We start from the raw sequence: 15,542 nt of genomic DNA, 5'->3' as shown, positions 1-15,542 counted from the left end.
AGTGCCATCTAACCTCTGATCTTCCCCAATGAATTAGAAGGTAAAATTTTTATATTATTCAAAATTTGTATTATATTTTTCTTAATTTTCTCAAAATAATATATTTTTTAAAAAAGTTAAATATTTCTTAAGGTTCTAAAACTTCAAAAAATTACAGAAATTATTTTTTTTAATACACTCTTAATATATATATATATAATATAGTTATGTTTAAGTTGAATTTAAAAATATTACCTTCAAAAAAATTCTAACACACTCGTACAAATTGAGTTGACTACCTCCTACGAATAATAAATTCAAAATTAGAATTTATTTTGATAATAAGAAAATTTTGTAATTTTAGGTAATAAATTGAATTACTAATAATGAGGTAAGTAACTTATAATCCACAGTGGTGCTTTGAACTTTGAATAGCATATAAATATATATAATTATATAATTATATTTATATGTAGATGTATTATCATTAATGAGTTTCAAATTCTATTTTTGAACATAATGAATAATAATTGAGAACTTAAAAATATTATCACTCAATAAATATAGATTTTGTGTTTTGTTAAGCTTCAATTTTTTTTTTATAATATATATATATATATATATATATATAGAACTATTAATGACCCACTTCTCTAAAATTTAATTATTTTAAAAACTTGACATATCATAATATTATAAATTATTATATTTTTCGTAAGTCTGAAAACTATATAATGAGGATATTATTGTGCTTTACGCATTGGAGAGACAAATGTAGAGATTTCTAATTATTTTTGTTGGAAATTTTTTTTAGTCAAAAAAAATTTAAATTTTTATTGACTTCGTTCACTTCAAAATTAACAGTTTAAAGTATTTTTAAATAAGTTAACATTAAATTTAAATTGTCTAAAAATAATATATGACAGTCTAAAAAACAAACACTAATAAAATCTTCTAAAAGATAAATTTACACTAATACCTTTAAAGTATTTTTCATCAATTGTTGGTGCACTTCTCATCAACTTCTAATTATTGATACATTTCTCATCAATCTTTAATAATTTAATATATTTCTCATCAAAATCCTTTGAAATACTTCTCTCTAATTTATAAAAAAAAATATAGATTTTTCTTGTTAAGAAAAATCGCTCATTTTTTGTAACGTCCCGTTTTTTATTTCTAACGGCATAGTCTCAAACAGTTCAATGTGCCGAATACTAAAATTTCATTCCAAATCAGTCTCGCCTACAAAAAGAAAACTAGCACAACCTATTACTCAATGTCAAATAAAAACCTTCAACCATAAATGCATCAATAAAGTATAACACAAATTCATACATCATCAGTTGACATACAATCTACATTACTACCAACTATTTAAGTTCCCAATTCTACCAGTAGAAATTCTTGCTATGTTTCCTCTATAAACTAAGTTCGGAATCCGACAACTCCGATCCTGACTCCATCCCTACTTCATCTGTAAATAATAAAGAATGAGTACATATAACTCAGTACAGTAAAATTTAAGTCACTAGTATAACATACAAACCAAATTAAAACCCCATTTTTATAAGTTTTCCCTTTCCGTTGCCTAAGTCATACTTTCTTACTACTCTTTAACTCAACGATATTACTATGTATCCCCAGTATTTAATCGTTATTCATACTAGGTGTGATCATCCCTCGATATCACCCCCTCGGCCCCGACTATGCCACTCATCCACACAATTATTCTCATTCGTCACCAGTATCGGCGACCATCATTTACCCTTCTATTACTCGACCCCTAGTTAGCCACTCACACACACTAGTACTATTTTCTTCCGTCACCAACATCGGCGACTCAATACTTTACCCGTCGGAGACCCCTAAATATTACCACTATCGGCAATCGACTTACTCTTTCCAGATAACAACAACTAATATCGGTGTCTCCCAGCTCAACCACCTCTAAGATAATTTCGTTCTTACTCAATATGCCCAATAAACTCTCATACTTAACCCCCACTACGGGTATTCCAACCTAAATTGTTCCTACACCAACAACATTGTCCTAAAACTCTCCAATTCTGTAACATATTTGCATAACCTACACACACCTCCTCATACAACACATATTCACACTTAGCATATGTACACCACTACACCCCTACACCGAGTGCTCACCTATACAATTCCTAAATTTACAGCAGCTACACCAACATACATTCACATGCAACGCACACCCACACACAACATATTTACACCCATACACGTCTATTCCAATCACACACACACACAACCGCTATAGGCCTACCTATCCTGCTCCCTAATTTCCAAAATACTCACACTCCACCCTTACATGCCTTCACTCCCTGTTAGTAACCAATCCACTCTCCATCCCTTCCTTCCTTCTCCTTGTTTGTCTCGGCTTCCCGTCATTTTCTTCCTAGCAATATCAATCTCTCACAGCACACTACCTCTCCCTATCTTCCTCTTTCAGCTCCTCTCCTATTACCCTCCTATACTCATTATGCCTCTAACCGTTCCCCTCTCTATACCTTTCTTGCCTCCCCTTCGTTTACCTCAGCTTCAATCCGTGCGCATTTTGTCCATCCCAAGTCACTCCAAATCACCTCACCTCCCTTTAAATTTCCTTGCACCTTTTTAATCACTGTATTCCTCCCTCTAACGGTAACTCACTCACTCACTGAACTCCTCCATCTCTCCTCCCGTGGCTTCCTCCATTTTCCTCTACTCACAGTTCAAATCCACATTTCTACGGACTCACAATCTCATTCCATTCTCCTATTCCATCTATCTTAGTTTCCTACTCCATTTCCTAAGCTGTTCATATATTTCCTCAAAACCTACAGTCACAACTCCATATTTCATCCTACACTTGAAACTTAAATTTTACCTTTCCTCCAGTCTCCATCTTTTCTTTCTACACTTCCGTAGCTCACACCGTCACCGTCTTCCTTCTCCTGCTCTGGCTTATCTCTCTCTCAAACTTTCTCTTCCCCGTCTCCTCCTTTCTGTTTTTTCCTTTTTTTTTTCTTTCCTTCTTTTCTTTTTCTTTTCCTATTTATATTCCACCTACCTCTCATCTTGCCCGTCCATCCCATCTCATCCCAGTCGTCCACTCCCTCTTCTCTAAACGACACCGTTTCCTCTTCCTCTTCTCCAAACGACATTATTTCCTCCTCCTCTCCCCAACCATATAATTATATTTATATATTATTATTATTACCATATACATATATATATATATATACAAAAAAAAAATTTAATCCAATTATTCAAAGATCAACTACTACATTCTTCCACCTGTATTTTTTTTTTGTATATACTACATCCCATAAATCGAAATATTGTAGATACATTTGTATTTTCACAGCCCATAATTGATAATTTTCTTCCACGAAAATGAGAGATGAAACCAAATGAAAAGTGTTTGAAACTATATTTGATGTATGAAACTCACATACTCATGAACAAAAAAGTTCTGATATCACTTTGTTGGGATTTTAATGAGTGAAGAAAACTTAAACTTCTATTAACTTCACTCACTCCAAAATCAACAACCTAAATGAGAGACTCACGTACAAAGAAACTTTAAGATGTAGCTGCTAGAGTTTAATATGAATTATCTACTTATTTTTAGAATTTTCTTATTCATATGGTTTGAAACGTTTAAATTATTTGAATTTTTAAATAAAAAAATCTCATTATAAAGAGAATTATGTTGAATTTTAAATTACTTTTGAAATAATTTTTATTACTTACTAAATAATCTATTTATATTTACTGTTATAAACTTGACATGTTGGTATACGTGTGTGTGTGTGTGTGTGTGTGTGTGTGTGTGTATAAATATATGTATGTATGTATGTATTAATATTATAAGAGAGTTTGGCAGGTTACTTGACTTCTTTTGTCAGCTTGCCACAATCTCCCCATTATTTTGAAGATGTTATATTTTAGTTTTATATTAAATACATTTATAAGTTTCTTAAATGAAAAGCTTAATTTACTATACAAAATTAAAGTTTAAACTTATGCAAAGTCTGACTTTTATGAATTTTTTTAAACATAGACGTAAGACACATATAAAGGTGCCCTGTGCGTTTTGTATATATAAAAATTTTATATCTCCCACAAATATATATGTAATATGACTTGGTCGTTTGCTTATAAGTGACTGTTAATGCCCTTTTTGTTACTGTGATATATATATATATATATATATACATACATGTAAGTATATTGAACCCAGAAAGTGGGTTTTGTTGGGAGATATGTATACATATATATTATATATATGTGTACACTTGTAATGGAGTTGTATATACAAAATGACTTGTAACCGCTAACAAGTCTAAGCCTTAAATTCTCACACCATCAACTCCTTCATACAACAAGTGAAGGCAACAAAAAAGTAGAAAGAGATTTTGACCAGTTTTTTCTCCTCCTTCCATAACACCCAATCGCATTTATAAAAAACTATTTTTTTCAGAAGAGACAATGAGCTTCTTTTGTTCTTTCCAAAACAAAAAGTATGGGATTGGCTGAGATCAGTTCTTTAAATTTCTATCCGAAATGAAGAAGTCATAAGATTTTGTTCATATGTACTTAAAAAGAAAGTGAGTGGAGTAGTTATCCAATGTGGGACTCCGAAAGAGAACCGAAAAGGTCAGCATAATGGAAAAAATTTTCGATTTTCCTATCTCTTCCGCTTCTTTTTTGGGGATTAATTTTCTTATCTCTTGGATGAACCTAATAGCCATTCAAAAAAAAAAAATCAATGGTACCTAGATTGCGTTCTGATTCTTTCAGGATTGAGAGATATCGCGATAAAAAGTTAGAGGTTTGGTCATAGTAATATAGAAAAACAATCTCACCATAAGACGGCAACTCTCAGAGTTTGGTAGAAGGAGGTGAAGGAAAGATGGGAATTCATGGAGAGGAATGTATGGAAATTGTTTTCCCCGAGAAGAAGGAAGAGAAGGTAAAGGGAATGTCTGATTGTGGAGCAGACGAATGAAACGCAGGGAACAAAAACCTCTTGGAGGGGATGATGAAGGACAACGAAAAGATGATGGGTCTGATGACAGAGCTGTTCGAGAGGAACGCTATAAGCTCAGATTCACAGAGGGTTGAGCAGCTAGAGAAGGCTTTTCATCCGTGACAAGTTGAGGAGAAAGAAGAAGAGGCACCGTAGAGTGGAAAAATAAAAGGGCATTTATTTTTAATTAATTAGTGGACAGGTGGACGGATAGGATCAACAACCGAAAATGAAGGGCCAGGATTCATTTCAACTTTTGGGTGGTTATTTATTGTGATGTACAGCTGTAAGAAATCCTATAACTATAGGATTTCGGTGGATTCCCGAAATCCACTCGTTCTTCTTGGCTTTTCCCCTTCCTCCTGCAATATAAATGTACCCATGCTTAATTACACGATATACACATAAAATTAAATATCATTTCCTAGACTTTTCTTACTGGTTTCTTTACATGGCATCAGAAGAGTATATGTATTAAGCACTCTTTTTTATTACGATACTCAGTATACCATTAGCTCACCCCTCAATGGCAAACCCTAGTATCAACGTACTAACCCTCCACAACTCAAATAAACTTAGAATGCAGTTTATTACTGTTACTCTTGATGGCTCCAACTATCTATCTGTTTTGGAGTCGAGCTACGGTTATTGCATTGAGAGTCAAAGACAAACTTGCCCTCGTTGATGGCAGATTCAAAAAACCTAAATCTGATGTAGCGGAGTACGAATAATGGTACAAAACGGACAGTATGGTAGTATCTTGGATTCTCAACTCGATGAGCAAAGAGCTTACCAGTGTCTTCCTATATACCACATCCGCAAAGAACCTGTGGGATGAAATAAAAGAAAAGCATTGAGAAAGTAATGGACCTATGCTGTATTAATTGAAACATGAAATAAGTTCCATTACACAGTTAAATCTTTTCGTCATAGCTTATTACACCAAACTAAAAAGATTATGGGATGAACTGACTAACCTAAGGCCTTCATCTGCTCGCACCTGTCATGCTGCCACACTACACAATGAGATTAACAACACTGATATCCTGATTCAATTCCCAATGGGTCTCAACGACTCGTATGACCATGTTAAAAATCAAATATTAATCATGAAACCCTTATCTACTGTCAACAAAACTTATTCTATGATGCTTAGTGTTGAAAAAGAAAGAGAAGTAGAGACCATCAACTTACCTGAAGGGATGTTCGCTACATTTTATGTCAATCCGAAAGACAATCCAAAGCCTCCAAATCGAAAGAAAGAAAAGGATAGCAGAGTATGTGTTTATTACAAAAATATTGGGCACACAAGAGACACATATTTTAAACTCCACGGCTACCCAAAAGAGTTCACAGAACTCAAGGGAAAAAGGAATAAAGAGAAAGCAAATGCAGTGACAAATGATGTTCGTGATGGCACCAAGACTTAAGCATCCAAAACAAACTAGAAAACAAAGGTAACTACATTCATACAACAAGAGATCAGCAAGTACATGAAGTATCAAGGAACAAACGCAGCGGAATCTGTAGGGTGTGTGGGCTATTCTAGCCCAATTGGTAAGTAATCTAATTGTTATTTTTTACATACCTCAAATGATATAAGCACTTGGGTGATAGCCATAGGTGCAACGTTGCATATATATCATGATTTTAGTCTACTTTCCAAACCCATAAAGTTGTAACCGATAATACTTGTTTCACTACCAGATGAAACCTTGAAATACTCAACCCACAAAGGGGCTGTAAAAATGTGTAATGATATAATATTACATGCTATCCTTTACATACCAAAGTTTACTTGCAACTTGATTCCTGTCAAAAAATTAACTCAAGTATCAAATACCTACATTTCCTTTTATCCCAACTATTGTTTGACGACTAACTAAAAATTAAGGAAGAGAACAATAATGGAGGGCTTGTACACCCTGAGTATAGACACAAAACCTGACAAAGCATGCACCAACCATACCCATGAAAATAACCTACAACTATGGCACAAAAGACTCGGTCACACATCCACAAGTAAATTGACTCACATTCCTTACCTAAAATTATTAAATAGTGTAGATTCACATGTTTGTAAAATATATCCCTTGGTAAAACAACAACGTCTATCTTTTCCCAAAAGTTCCATTACTACTAATGATATTTTCGGTTTAGTACATGTTGATCTTTGGGGTCCTTACTCTGTTAATTCTATTTCTGGAGCTTTTTATTTTTTAACTATAGTGGATGATTTTTTGCGAACTACGTGGACTTATTTACTAAAGGAAAAAATAAGTGTGTCGAACATTTTAAAATATTTTTGCAATCTAATACAAAATCAATTTCAAAAAATAATCAAGGTGATTAGGACAAACAACAATACTGAATTAGTAAACACTCATGCGAAAATATTTTTCAAGAAAATGACATTGTGCATCAAAGGACTTGTGCATAAACACCACAACAAAATGATGTGGTTGAAAGAAAACACAAACACCTATTACAAGTAGCTAAAGCACTGATGTTTGAATCAAATTTACCAAAAGGTTTTTGGGGTGAAGCAATACTCATGGCCCAGCACATACTAAACATTTTACCAAGCTCTGTTTTGAAATAGAAAACTCCTTATGAAATTTTGTACAAAAAACAACCAGATTACTCTATTGTAAGGACTTTTGGCTATCTGTGTTTTGCTACCAATGGTAACCCTCAAAATATAAAATGTGATGTTCGAGCCTTAAAATGCATTTTCTTAGGGTATACAACTGGTGTTAAAGCATACAAATTATATGACATATCAAACGAAAAAATATTTTTATCAAGGGATGTCATGTTCCACGAATATGTTTATCCGTACCAAACACAACCACCTCAACCAAATCACCATAACACACCACTACCAATACCTAACATAAACGTATCAGACATGACTAAAAACCAGCTGCAAAACAGAGAAGAAATAACCTCACCTGACACTATACCCTAAGAGCCCGAAATCAGAAGGAGCACCAGGGTGAGAAGCAGGTCTGCCTAGATGGAGGACTTCGATGCTCATATCACCGAAACACCTGCACTTGAACTCCCCTTCTTCATGTACACCACCCCTGCATACAATCATGCCTATATTAATTTTGTTGTACAAGTGTTTGTTATAAAGGAACTGAAATCATACAGGGATGCTAAAGAAGACAACAGGTGGGTTGAGGCTATACAAGCCGAATTATCCGCTCTGGAAGACAACAATACCTAGGAATTAACCATGTTACCCAAAGGTAAGAAAGTTATTGACTCTAAATGGATATACAATTAAGTACAATGCAGACGGTTCAGTTGACAAGTACAAGGCAAGACTTGTTGTCAAGGGTTACAACCAAGAGTTTGGTATAAACTACCATGATAATTTCTCACCAGTGGCCAAGATGGCTACGATTCAGTTTGCCATAGCAACCGTAAACAACTGATCAGTGTACCAATTAGACATTAACAACGCCTATCTACACGGGTTCATAAAAGAAGAATTATATCTAAAGCCCCCGGAGGGTTACTCTAAAGCTAGTGAAAGATAAGTTTGTCGTCTAACTAAGAGCCTATATGGTCTAAAGTAGGCTTGACGCCAATGGAACAAGGAAATCACCTAGAAGCTCCAGTTCATTGGCTTCACAAAATCAAAAGCTAATCAATGCCTATTTATAACAAGGACAAACGAAAATTATGTTGCAATTGTAGTATATGTAGACGATTTGCTCATTACAGGTCCTGACGAAGGGGAAATCCACAAAGTTCAACGTGTCTTGAATGAAGCTTTCACGGTGAAGGACCTCGGACAAACACGATATTTCCTCGAGGTCAAAATAGCCAAGTCGAAGGAAGGTATCTACATCAGCCAAACAAAATACATCAAAGATATTTTACAGGATACAAGAATGCAGGATGAAAAATGAAGCTATTTTTCCTTACCTTTTAGACTATAATTAAATACAGAAGAAGGAGAAATCTTACCATATCTGGATAGGTACAAGCGTTTAATTGGCCGCTTGCTCTACCTCAACTTCACCAAACTCGACATATCTTATGCGACCCAACATCTAACTCAATTCATGTAGCGGCCTAGACGGTCGCATCTCGATATCGCGCTTCACGTCGTCAGATACCTAAAGTAGTATCCGGAGCAAGGCATGTTCTTCCCAAAAAAAAAAATGACTTTAAAGTCCAAGCCTTTTGTGACTCGAATTGGGCATCATGCCTGATGACCCATAAATCTTTTACGGGCTTTTGTATCTTTCTCGGGCCATCATTAATTTTTTAAAAATAAAAAAGCAAACGACGATAAGTAAGTCTTCCACAGAAGCCGAGTACAGAAGCATATCTTCTATGGTATGCGAGATTCAATAGATTACTTACCTCCTTCGAGACTTTCTGATAATGCTTCATTTGCCCGTAATACTGAATTGTAACAACAAAGTCACTGAGCACATCACGACAAATCTATTTTTTCAAAAACGAACGAAGCATTTAGACATCGATTGCCACATAGTTCGCAACCGGGTACAAAATGATTTCATCAGAACTAAACATGTTACCTCGAGAGAATAGCTCACAGATTTTTATAGTATATATAAGGTTCTAAAACTACAAAAAAATTACAGAAATTATTTTTTAATACACTCTTAATATATATATATATATATATATATATAATATAGTTATGTTTAGCTTGTTTAAGTTGAATTTAAAAATATTATCTTTGAAAAAATTCAAACACACTTGTACAAATTGAGTTAACTACCTCCTAGAAAGTCCACGAGAGCAAAATTAGGTGCATAAAGTTAGTGAATATAAATTGGAATTTATTTTAATAATAAGAAATTTTTTTAATTTTAGGTAATAAATTGAAGTAGTTTTTTTTTTTTTTAATTGAATTTGAATTATTAACGAGGTAAGTAACTTATAATCCATAGTGGTGTTATAAACTTTGAATAGCATATAGATATGAATACATAATTGAGAACTTAAAAATGTTATCCCTCAATAAATATATATTTTTATGTATAAGTTGTCGAGTACATACATTGTCACGAGAGATTTTTGCAAAAAAAAAACTCTAGGACGTAATTTAATATTAATTATTTGTTGGTGTAGTTTAAGATAATATGTTTTAAAACTTTCATATAAAGAATCTCATTAGAAGGGAGAATCATGTCCAATTTCAAACAACTCTTTGAATAATTTTTATTACCTACTAAATATTATATTTGTGTTTATTGTTATTAACTTGACATATTTTTATATATATATATATATGTGGGATTACAATATGTATAGGGTGGTGATGTGTGTGTAAAAGTGGATGGTGACTTGGATTGGCTTTGGGAGAGTACTTGGGCCCTGGTATATATATATATATATATGTATATGTATGTATGTATATATATATATATATATAATATTATAAGAGAGTTGGGATTAGGTGGGCCATATTGTCCCAACAAAGTCACCAACTAACAGAGCCCAACTGAATATCTGATGGCAGTTACTTTGACTTTTTTAGTCAGCTTGCAGATTCCCCACCAACACAATATCCATAATTTCCTCCACCCAACACAATATCATATTTATATTTTATTTTTATATTAAATATATTTATAAAAATTTTAAATAAAATTCTTAATTTATAATATAAAATTAAATTCAAACTTATTCAAAGTCGGTTTTTATCATTTTTATTTTTAAATAAAATATTATTTAATCAGAATCTTTTGGATGTTTTTTATAAAATTTTTTAAAAATTAAGGTGGAATTTTATGTTTTTTTTTTTTTAAATTAACTTTAGACTTATAAAAAATAAGAATCGATTCACTAGTTTTGTTTAACAAAATACGATTTATTTGTATAAAAATAATAATTTATAAAATATAAACAAATAAACTTTTTTTTAATAATTTTCAATGATATCATAAATTTAATCAAGTTATAGAGCAAAGGGAGTTAAATAAACAAATATAGACATACATATATATATATACACACACATTATGGTATGAAAAAATAGAGACAAATTTTGGTAGTGAATTGATAAAGAATGTGGGATGAGAAAGAGAAGGTGTTTATGAGCATAAAGTCAAAAATGATTCGCGTACATGAAAAGTGTTTCTTTCACGAGAATTTGTCAAGAAAACAGGTGATGAGACTTCCCTTTTTAATTTTCTCTCTACCTACACACACACACACATATATATACATATATATGTAATGCATATACATACAGACACATATAGAGGTGCCCTGTGCGTTTTGTATGTATAAAAATTTTATATCTCTCACAAATATATATGTAATATGACTTGGTCTTTTGCTTACAAGTGACTTTTAATGCCCTTTTTGTTACTGTGATATATATATATATATATATATATATACATACATGTAAGTATATTGAACCCAGAAAGTGGGTTTTGTTGGGAGATATGTATACATATATATTATATATATGTGTACACTTGTAATGGAGTTGTATATACAAAATGTCTTGTAACCGCTAACAAGTCTAAGCCTTAAATTCTCACACCATCAACTCCTTCATACAACAAGCGAAGGCAACAGAAGAGTAAAAACAGATTTTGACCAGTTTTTTCTCCTCCTTCCATAACACCCAATTCCACTGGGCCCCATTTTATTTATATCCTCTTCATTTTTTTAAATAATTAAATAAAAATAATAATTAATTAAGTTTATAAATCCTGAATGCAGCAGACAAAAAGTTTTTTGTTTCTGAATTTTTTTCTTTTTTTTTTTTAAAAAAAAAATATTTTAGGTAATAAGAAGTTTCTACTGTGAATATTATAAGCAATGCATAAAAAATAAAAATTAATAAATAACAACACAAAAATTTTAAAAAAAATATATATATATATATAGTTTTTACGTCATCATCATCTTCATCCCAGAAGAAAATACAATGAGCTTTTTTTTTTTGGATCTTTTTAACATCAATGGCTTAACACACCAAACTGTCTAAACCAGAAACAAAAGTTTTCTCCTCATCATTTCCACTGCACAACTAAAACTAAACTAGAAACCAAACTGACCTAAACACTGAAACTGTGTATCACCATTTCCATAACTAGACTTCTCTGCTACTGCATGCCATTAATCTTTCTCAGAAAACTCAACCAGACTAATGATCATCATCGTCATCAACCCATGCATGTTTCTAAAGCTTACAGCATTTCAATCATCAGCTTCTTGGGAAGGAAGCTCGTTGAGATCAAAGTTACGGACAATACGAGTAGTGGGCTGTTGTTGTTCAGATGATGAGGAGGTGGCTTGACTTTCTGCCGGAGCTGATGCCGTCGGGGCCGTCCAGTGACGCCGCATATGTCCGCCGAGTGCCTGACCTGTTCGGAACGTTTTGTTGCATATGTTGCATTGGTGATTGGCTGCAGTACTTACTTCCTGATCTTCGCTCAGTACCGTTTCCTGATTCAATCCTGACACTGTTGGCTCTTTAGCAACATTATTCTTGAGTTTATTATGGCTGGACCTATGGCCGCCAAGAGCCTGGTGGGTAGGAAAAGGCTTGTTGCAGGTGATGCAGATGTGTTGACCTTGATTGTTTTGGTCTGTCACCACAGCTTCGCCTTCTCTCTCCAGATCACACAGTCGTCTCTTCTTCTTCCTCTTCATCATCTTGTTCAGCTCTCCATTGTCTTTGCTCTCTAGTTCAGTGTGATCTCCCTTGATATTAAGCTTGTTTCCAGCTCCGTTAATGGAGCTCTTCTGCTCCTCAGCTGTCTTCTTCTTTGGATTCCCATCAGATTGAGAAGATCCCCCACAAGCAAATATCAAGAGATCCTTCACCGCTTCGTCCATGTCATTCTCATCCAATCGATCATCATTATCGTCTCTGTCTTCCTCCTGAATCCCATAAGAACCAGAGCGGGACCCGGACCCGGACCCGGACCCGTAGCCGGAGCCATACCCGGAAGCGGAAGAAGCAGGAGGGATGGCTTTTCGACCTCTTTTACCAGTGACCGACCATCCCTCCAGCAAATTCTTGAGGTCCAAGACGGAGCCAGTGGTAGCTGAAGAATCGATATGAAGACGATCATCGGAAAGGGTGGAGGTTGAAGAAGCAGCCTTCAATCCGACGTCGTTTGGTGGATGAACTCCTCTCCAACCCCTATCTGGATGGAACCTCATGTGGCCGAACAGCGCTTTCATGGATACGAAAGCCTTGCCGCAGATTGCGCAACTCACCTCCTCTTCCACGCCATTTTTTTTATGATCTTTGGATCCTGCGAGAACCAACTGTCGATCAAGATTAGGAAGATCATTTTTGTTGACGACAAGATTCATAAGCTTTTGAGATTTTTTGGCGGCTTGAACATGGATTCTCTTGTGCCCGCCAAACGCTTTTCCCGATGAGAAAACCCTCCCGCAATCCTGGCATACGCGACTTTGATTATTACTCGATAAACCACCAGAGCCGGCGGAGCCGCCGCCTCCGCCGTCTGCCACGGGAGTACTACCTTCCGCAGCTTCATTAGAGTCCCTTCTCGGCATCTTGAGCTTAATCGATATTCCGCTCTTTGTCGAAAAATCCTTATCTTTCTCCCCGGAACCCGATCCCACCACTCCCGGCAACTTCGCCTTCCCTTGATCTTGATCTTTCTCCATTGTTGACGGTCGAGCTAGCTACAAATCCAAAAAGGGTACAGTCTCCTTCTTCTTTTTCTTGTTCTTCTGCTTCTTATTCTCAGCTAAGGAGTTGAAAAGACAAGTGAGTAGAGTAGTGATCCAATGTGAACAGAATCACAAAGAGCACCAAAAAGAGTAGGAAATCAGAATTTTTAGATTGAGGATTTGGGTAGGGTTTATGTTAGCTTGGTTTGGAAGAAACCCACTCAGCTTCCAATTTTTCCTCTCCACTTGTTTTTTGGGGATGAATTTCCTATCTCTTCCTAAAATTTCGAACACCCACAATGGAAAAAGATCCCGAAAAATTAGTGAATCGGACCCAGACAAAACCCAGCTCACCAGAATCAGCTCCCGGAATTCTCAAATTTGTCTGCGAGAAAACACGGTGAGAAAAAAAAAAAAAGAAAAATCCCCTGAAGACCCGAGAAGAAGGAAGAAGACAAAGACGAAGACGAAGAAGAAGAATAAGAAGAAGAAGAAGAAGAAGAAGAAGGAAGGTCACAAAGAAAGAAAACTGGTGAGGATGCAATGTGGAAAATTGACTGTCACGTTCTCCTCTGAATCAATCCGTTCTTTTGGAATCCCATTAAATTAAGAATTATATTTATTAATTTTGATTTTTCTTTAAGTTTTAATATCATAAATTATAATTTAATTATATATATATATGGGAATTATGTAATTTTAATTAATTTATTCCGGTTGAAAAATAAATCAGTGCGTGGAAGCAGCTAGTACTTGTAGCAGTACCATAATAAGCATGTATATCTACAATATGAGTATATATATATATACACACATCACAGAATGTGAACATATATGAGTTTATATATATATATTATGATTCTGATTAAGTTGGGTGGGGATGAGGATGGGGTGCATCCCGAAAATCCCTCATTCTACATCTACATTAATTGTGCCTCATTATTCTCTTAATCTGTAATTTATGGTAATTTAAGTAAAAAAAAATGACTTGTTATAGGAATAAATCTTTTGATTTGGGATTCAACCCATATATATAATTTATAACCATACATACATGTGTGTGTGTGTGTGTATATGTATATACATATATATGTTTTCTCTACATATATTCATATACATACATACACATGTTGGTGTGTGTATATATGGTAATCTTCCCAGTGGACTGAACTGCCGTGCATGTATTATGATGATGCAAAAAGAATTAATGAAGATGGGATTCTCTCGCTCTTTTTGTGGGGGGTTTTTATTGTATGTTTCCACGCGGTTTCAACTTTTCAAACCCAATTTTGCTCAATCTCCCCCCTCTTTCTCTCTCTCTGTTCATATATATATATATATATATATATGTATGTATGTAGATATATATTATAATTTTATCTTTATGGTTGTTTCAGTTAAAAACTTTATGATTTTTTTTAGAGTCGAGTGGTTTTATTCTTTTATTACGTTATATTTCTTTCAGTGGTAAATGTATTCATTATTTAATATGTAAATATAAACTTCTCGTTTATATATCGAATATGAAATCATATACATATACATATATATATATATATATATATAGTGAGTCATTGTCATTAGCCAGGCTACTACATGCTACTTTGGCTTTTGATATTGTTTGGCTAACAACCTAACTCTATTCTCCTAAAGATTACCAAATACAACTGTCAAAATTATTATTTTTTTTTTCCATTTAGTTTCGGATTATTTATTTAATAATTATGATTTTTAAAAAATAATATAGAAATTGTTAAAAATGGATTTTACTAATTAACTTAAATTACTTATCTAATTAATGCCTTGAGTTACTTTTGTTGAAATTCAGAATTCTTAATAATACATTTTA

The 15,542-nt window shown here is 33.8% G+C and overlaps 1 protein-coding gene across 1 annotated transcript; it reads right to left on the bottom strand.

Annotated features, from left to right (window-relative positions):
- Positions 1–11,928: 11,928 nt before the first annotated feature.
- Positions 11,929–14,286, bottom strand: LOC110820703 (zinc finger protein ZAT9). The gene has a single exon (XM_022050281.2). The coding sequence runs from the start codon at positions 13,685–13,687 to the stop codon at positions 12,239–12,241; it is 1,449 nt and encodes a 482-aa protein (XP_021905973.2). The 5' UTR covers positions 13,688–14,286; the 3' UTR covers positions 11,929–12,238.
- Positions 14,287–15,542: the final 1,256 nt, after the last annotated feature.

The sequence above is a fragment of the Carica papaya genome, chromosome 4, assembly GCF_054855325.1.
Source record: "Carica papaya isolate Zhongbai chromosome 4, ASM5485532v1, whole genome shotgun sequence".
Taxonomy (NCBI): domain Eukaryota; kingdom Viridiplantae; phylum Streptophyta; class Magnoliopsida; order Brassicales; family Caricaceae; genus Carica; species Carica papaya.
This window is presented reverse-complemented; position numbering and strand designations above follow the sequence as displayed.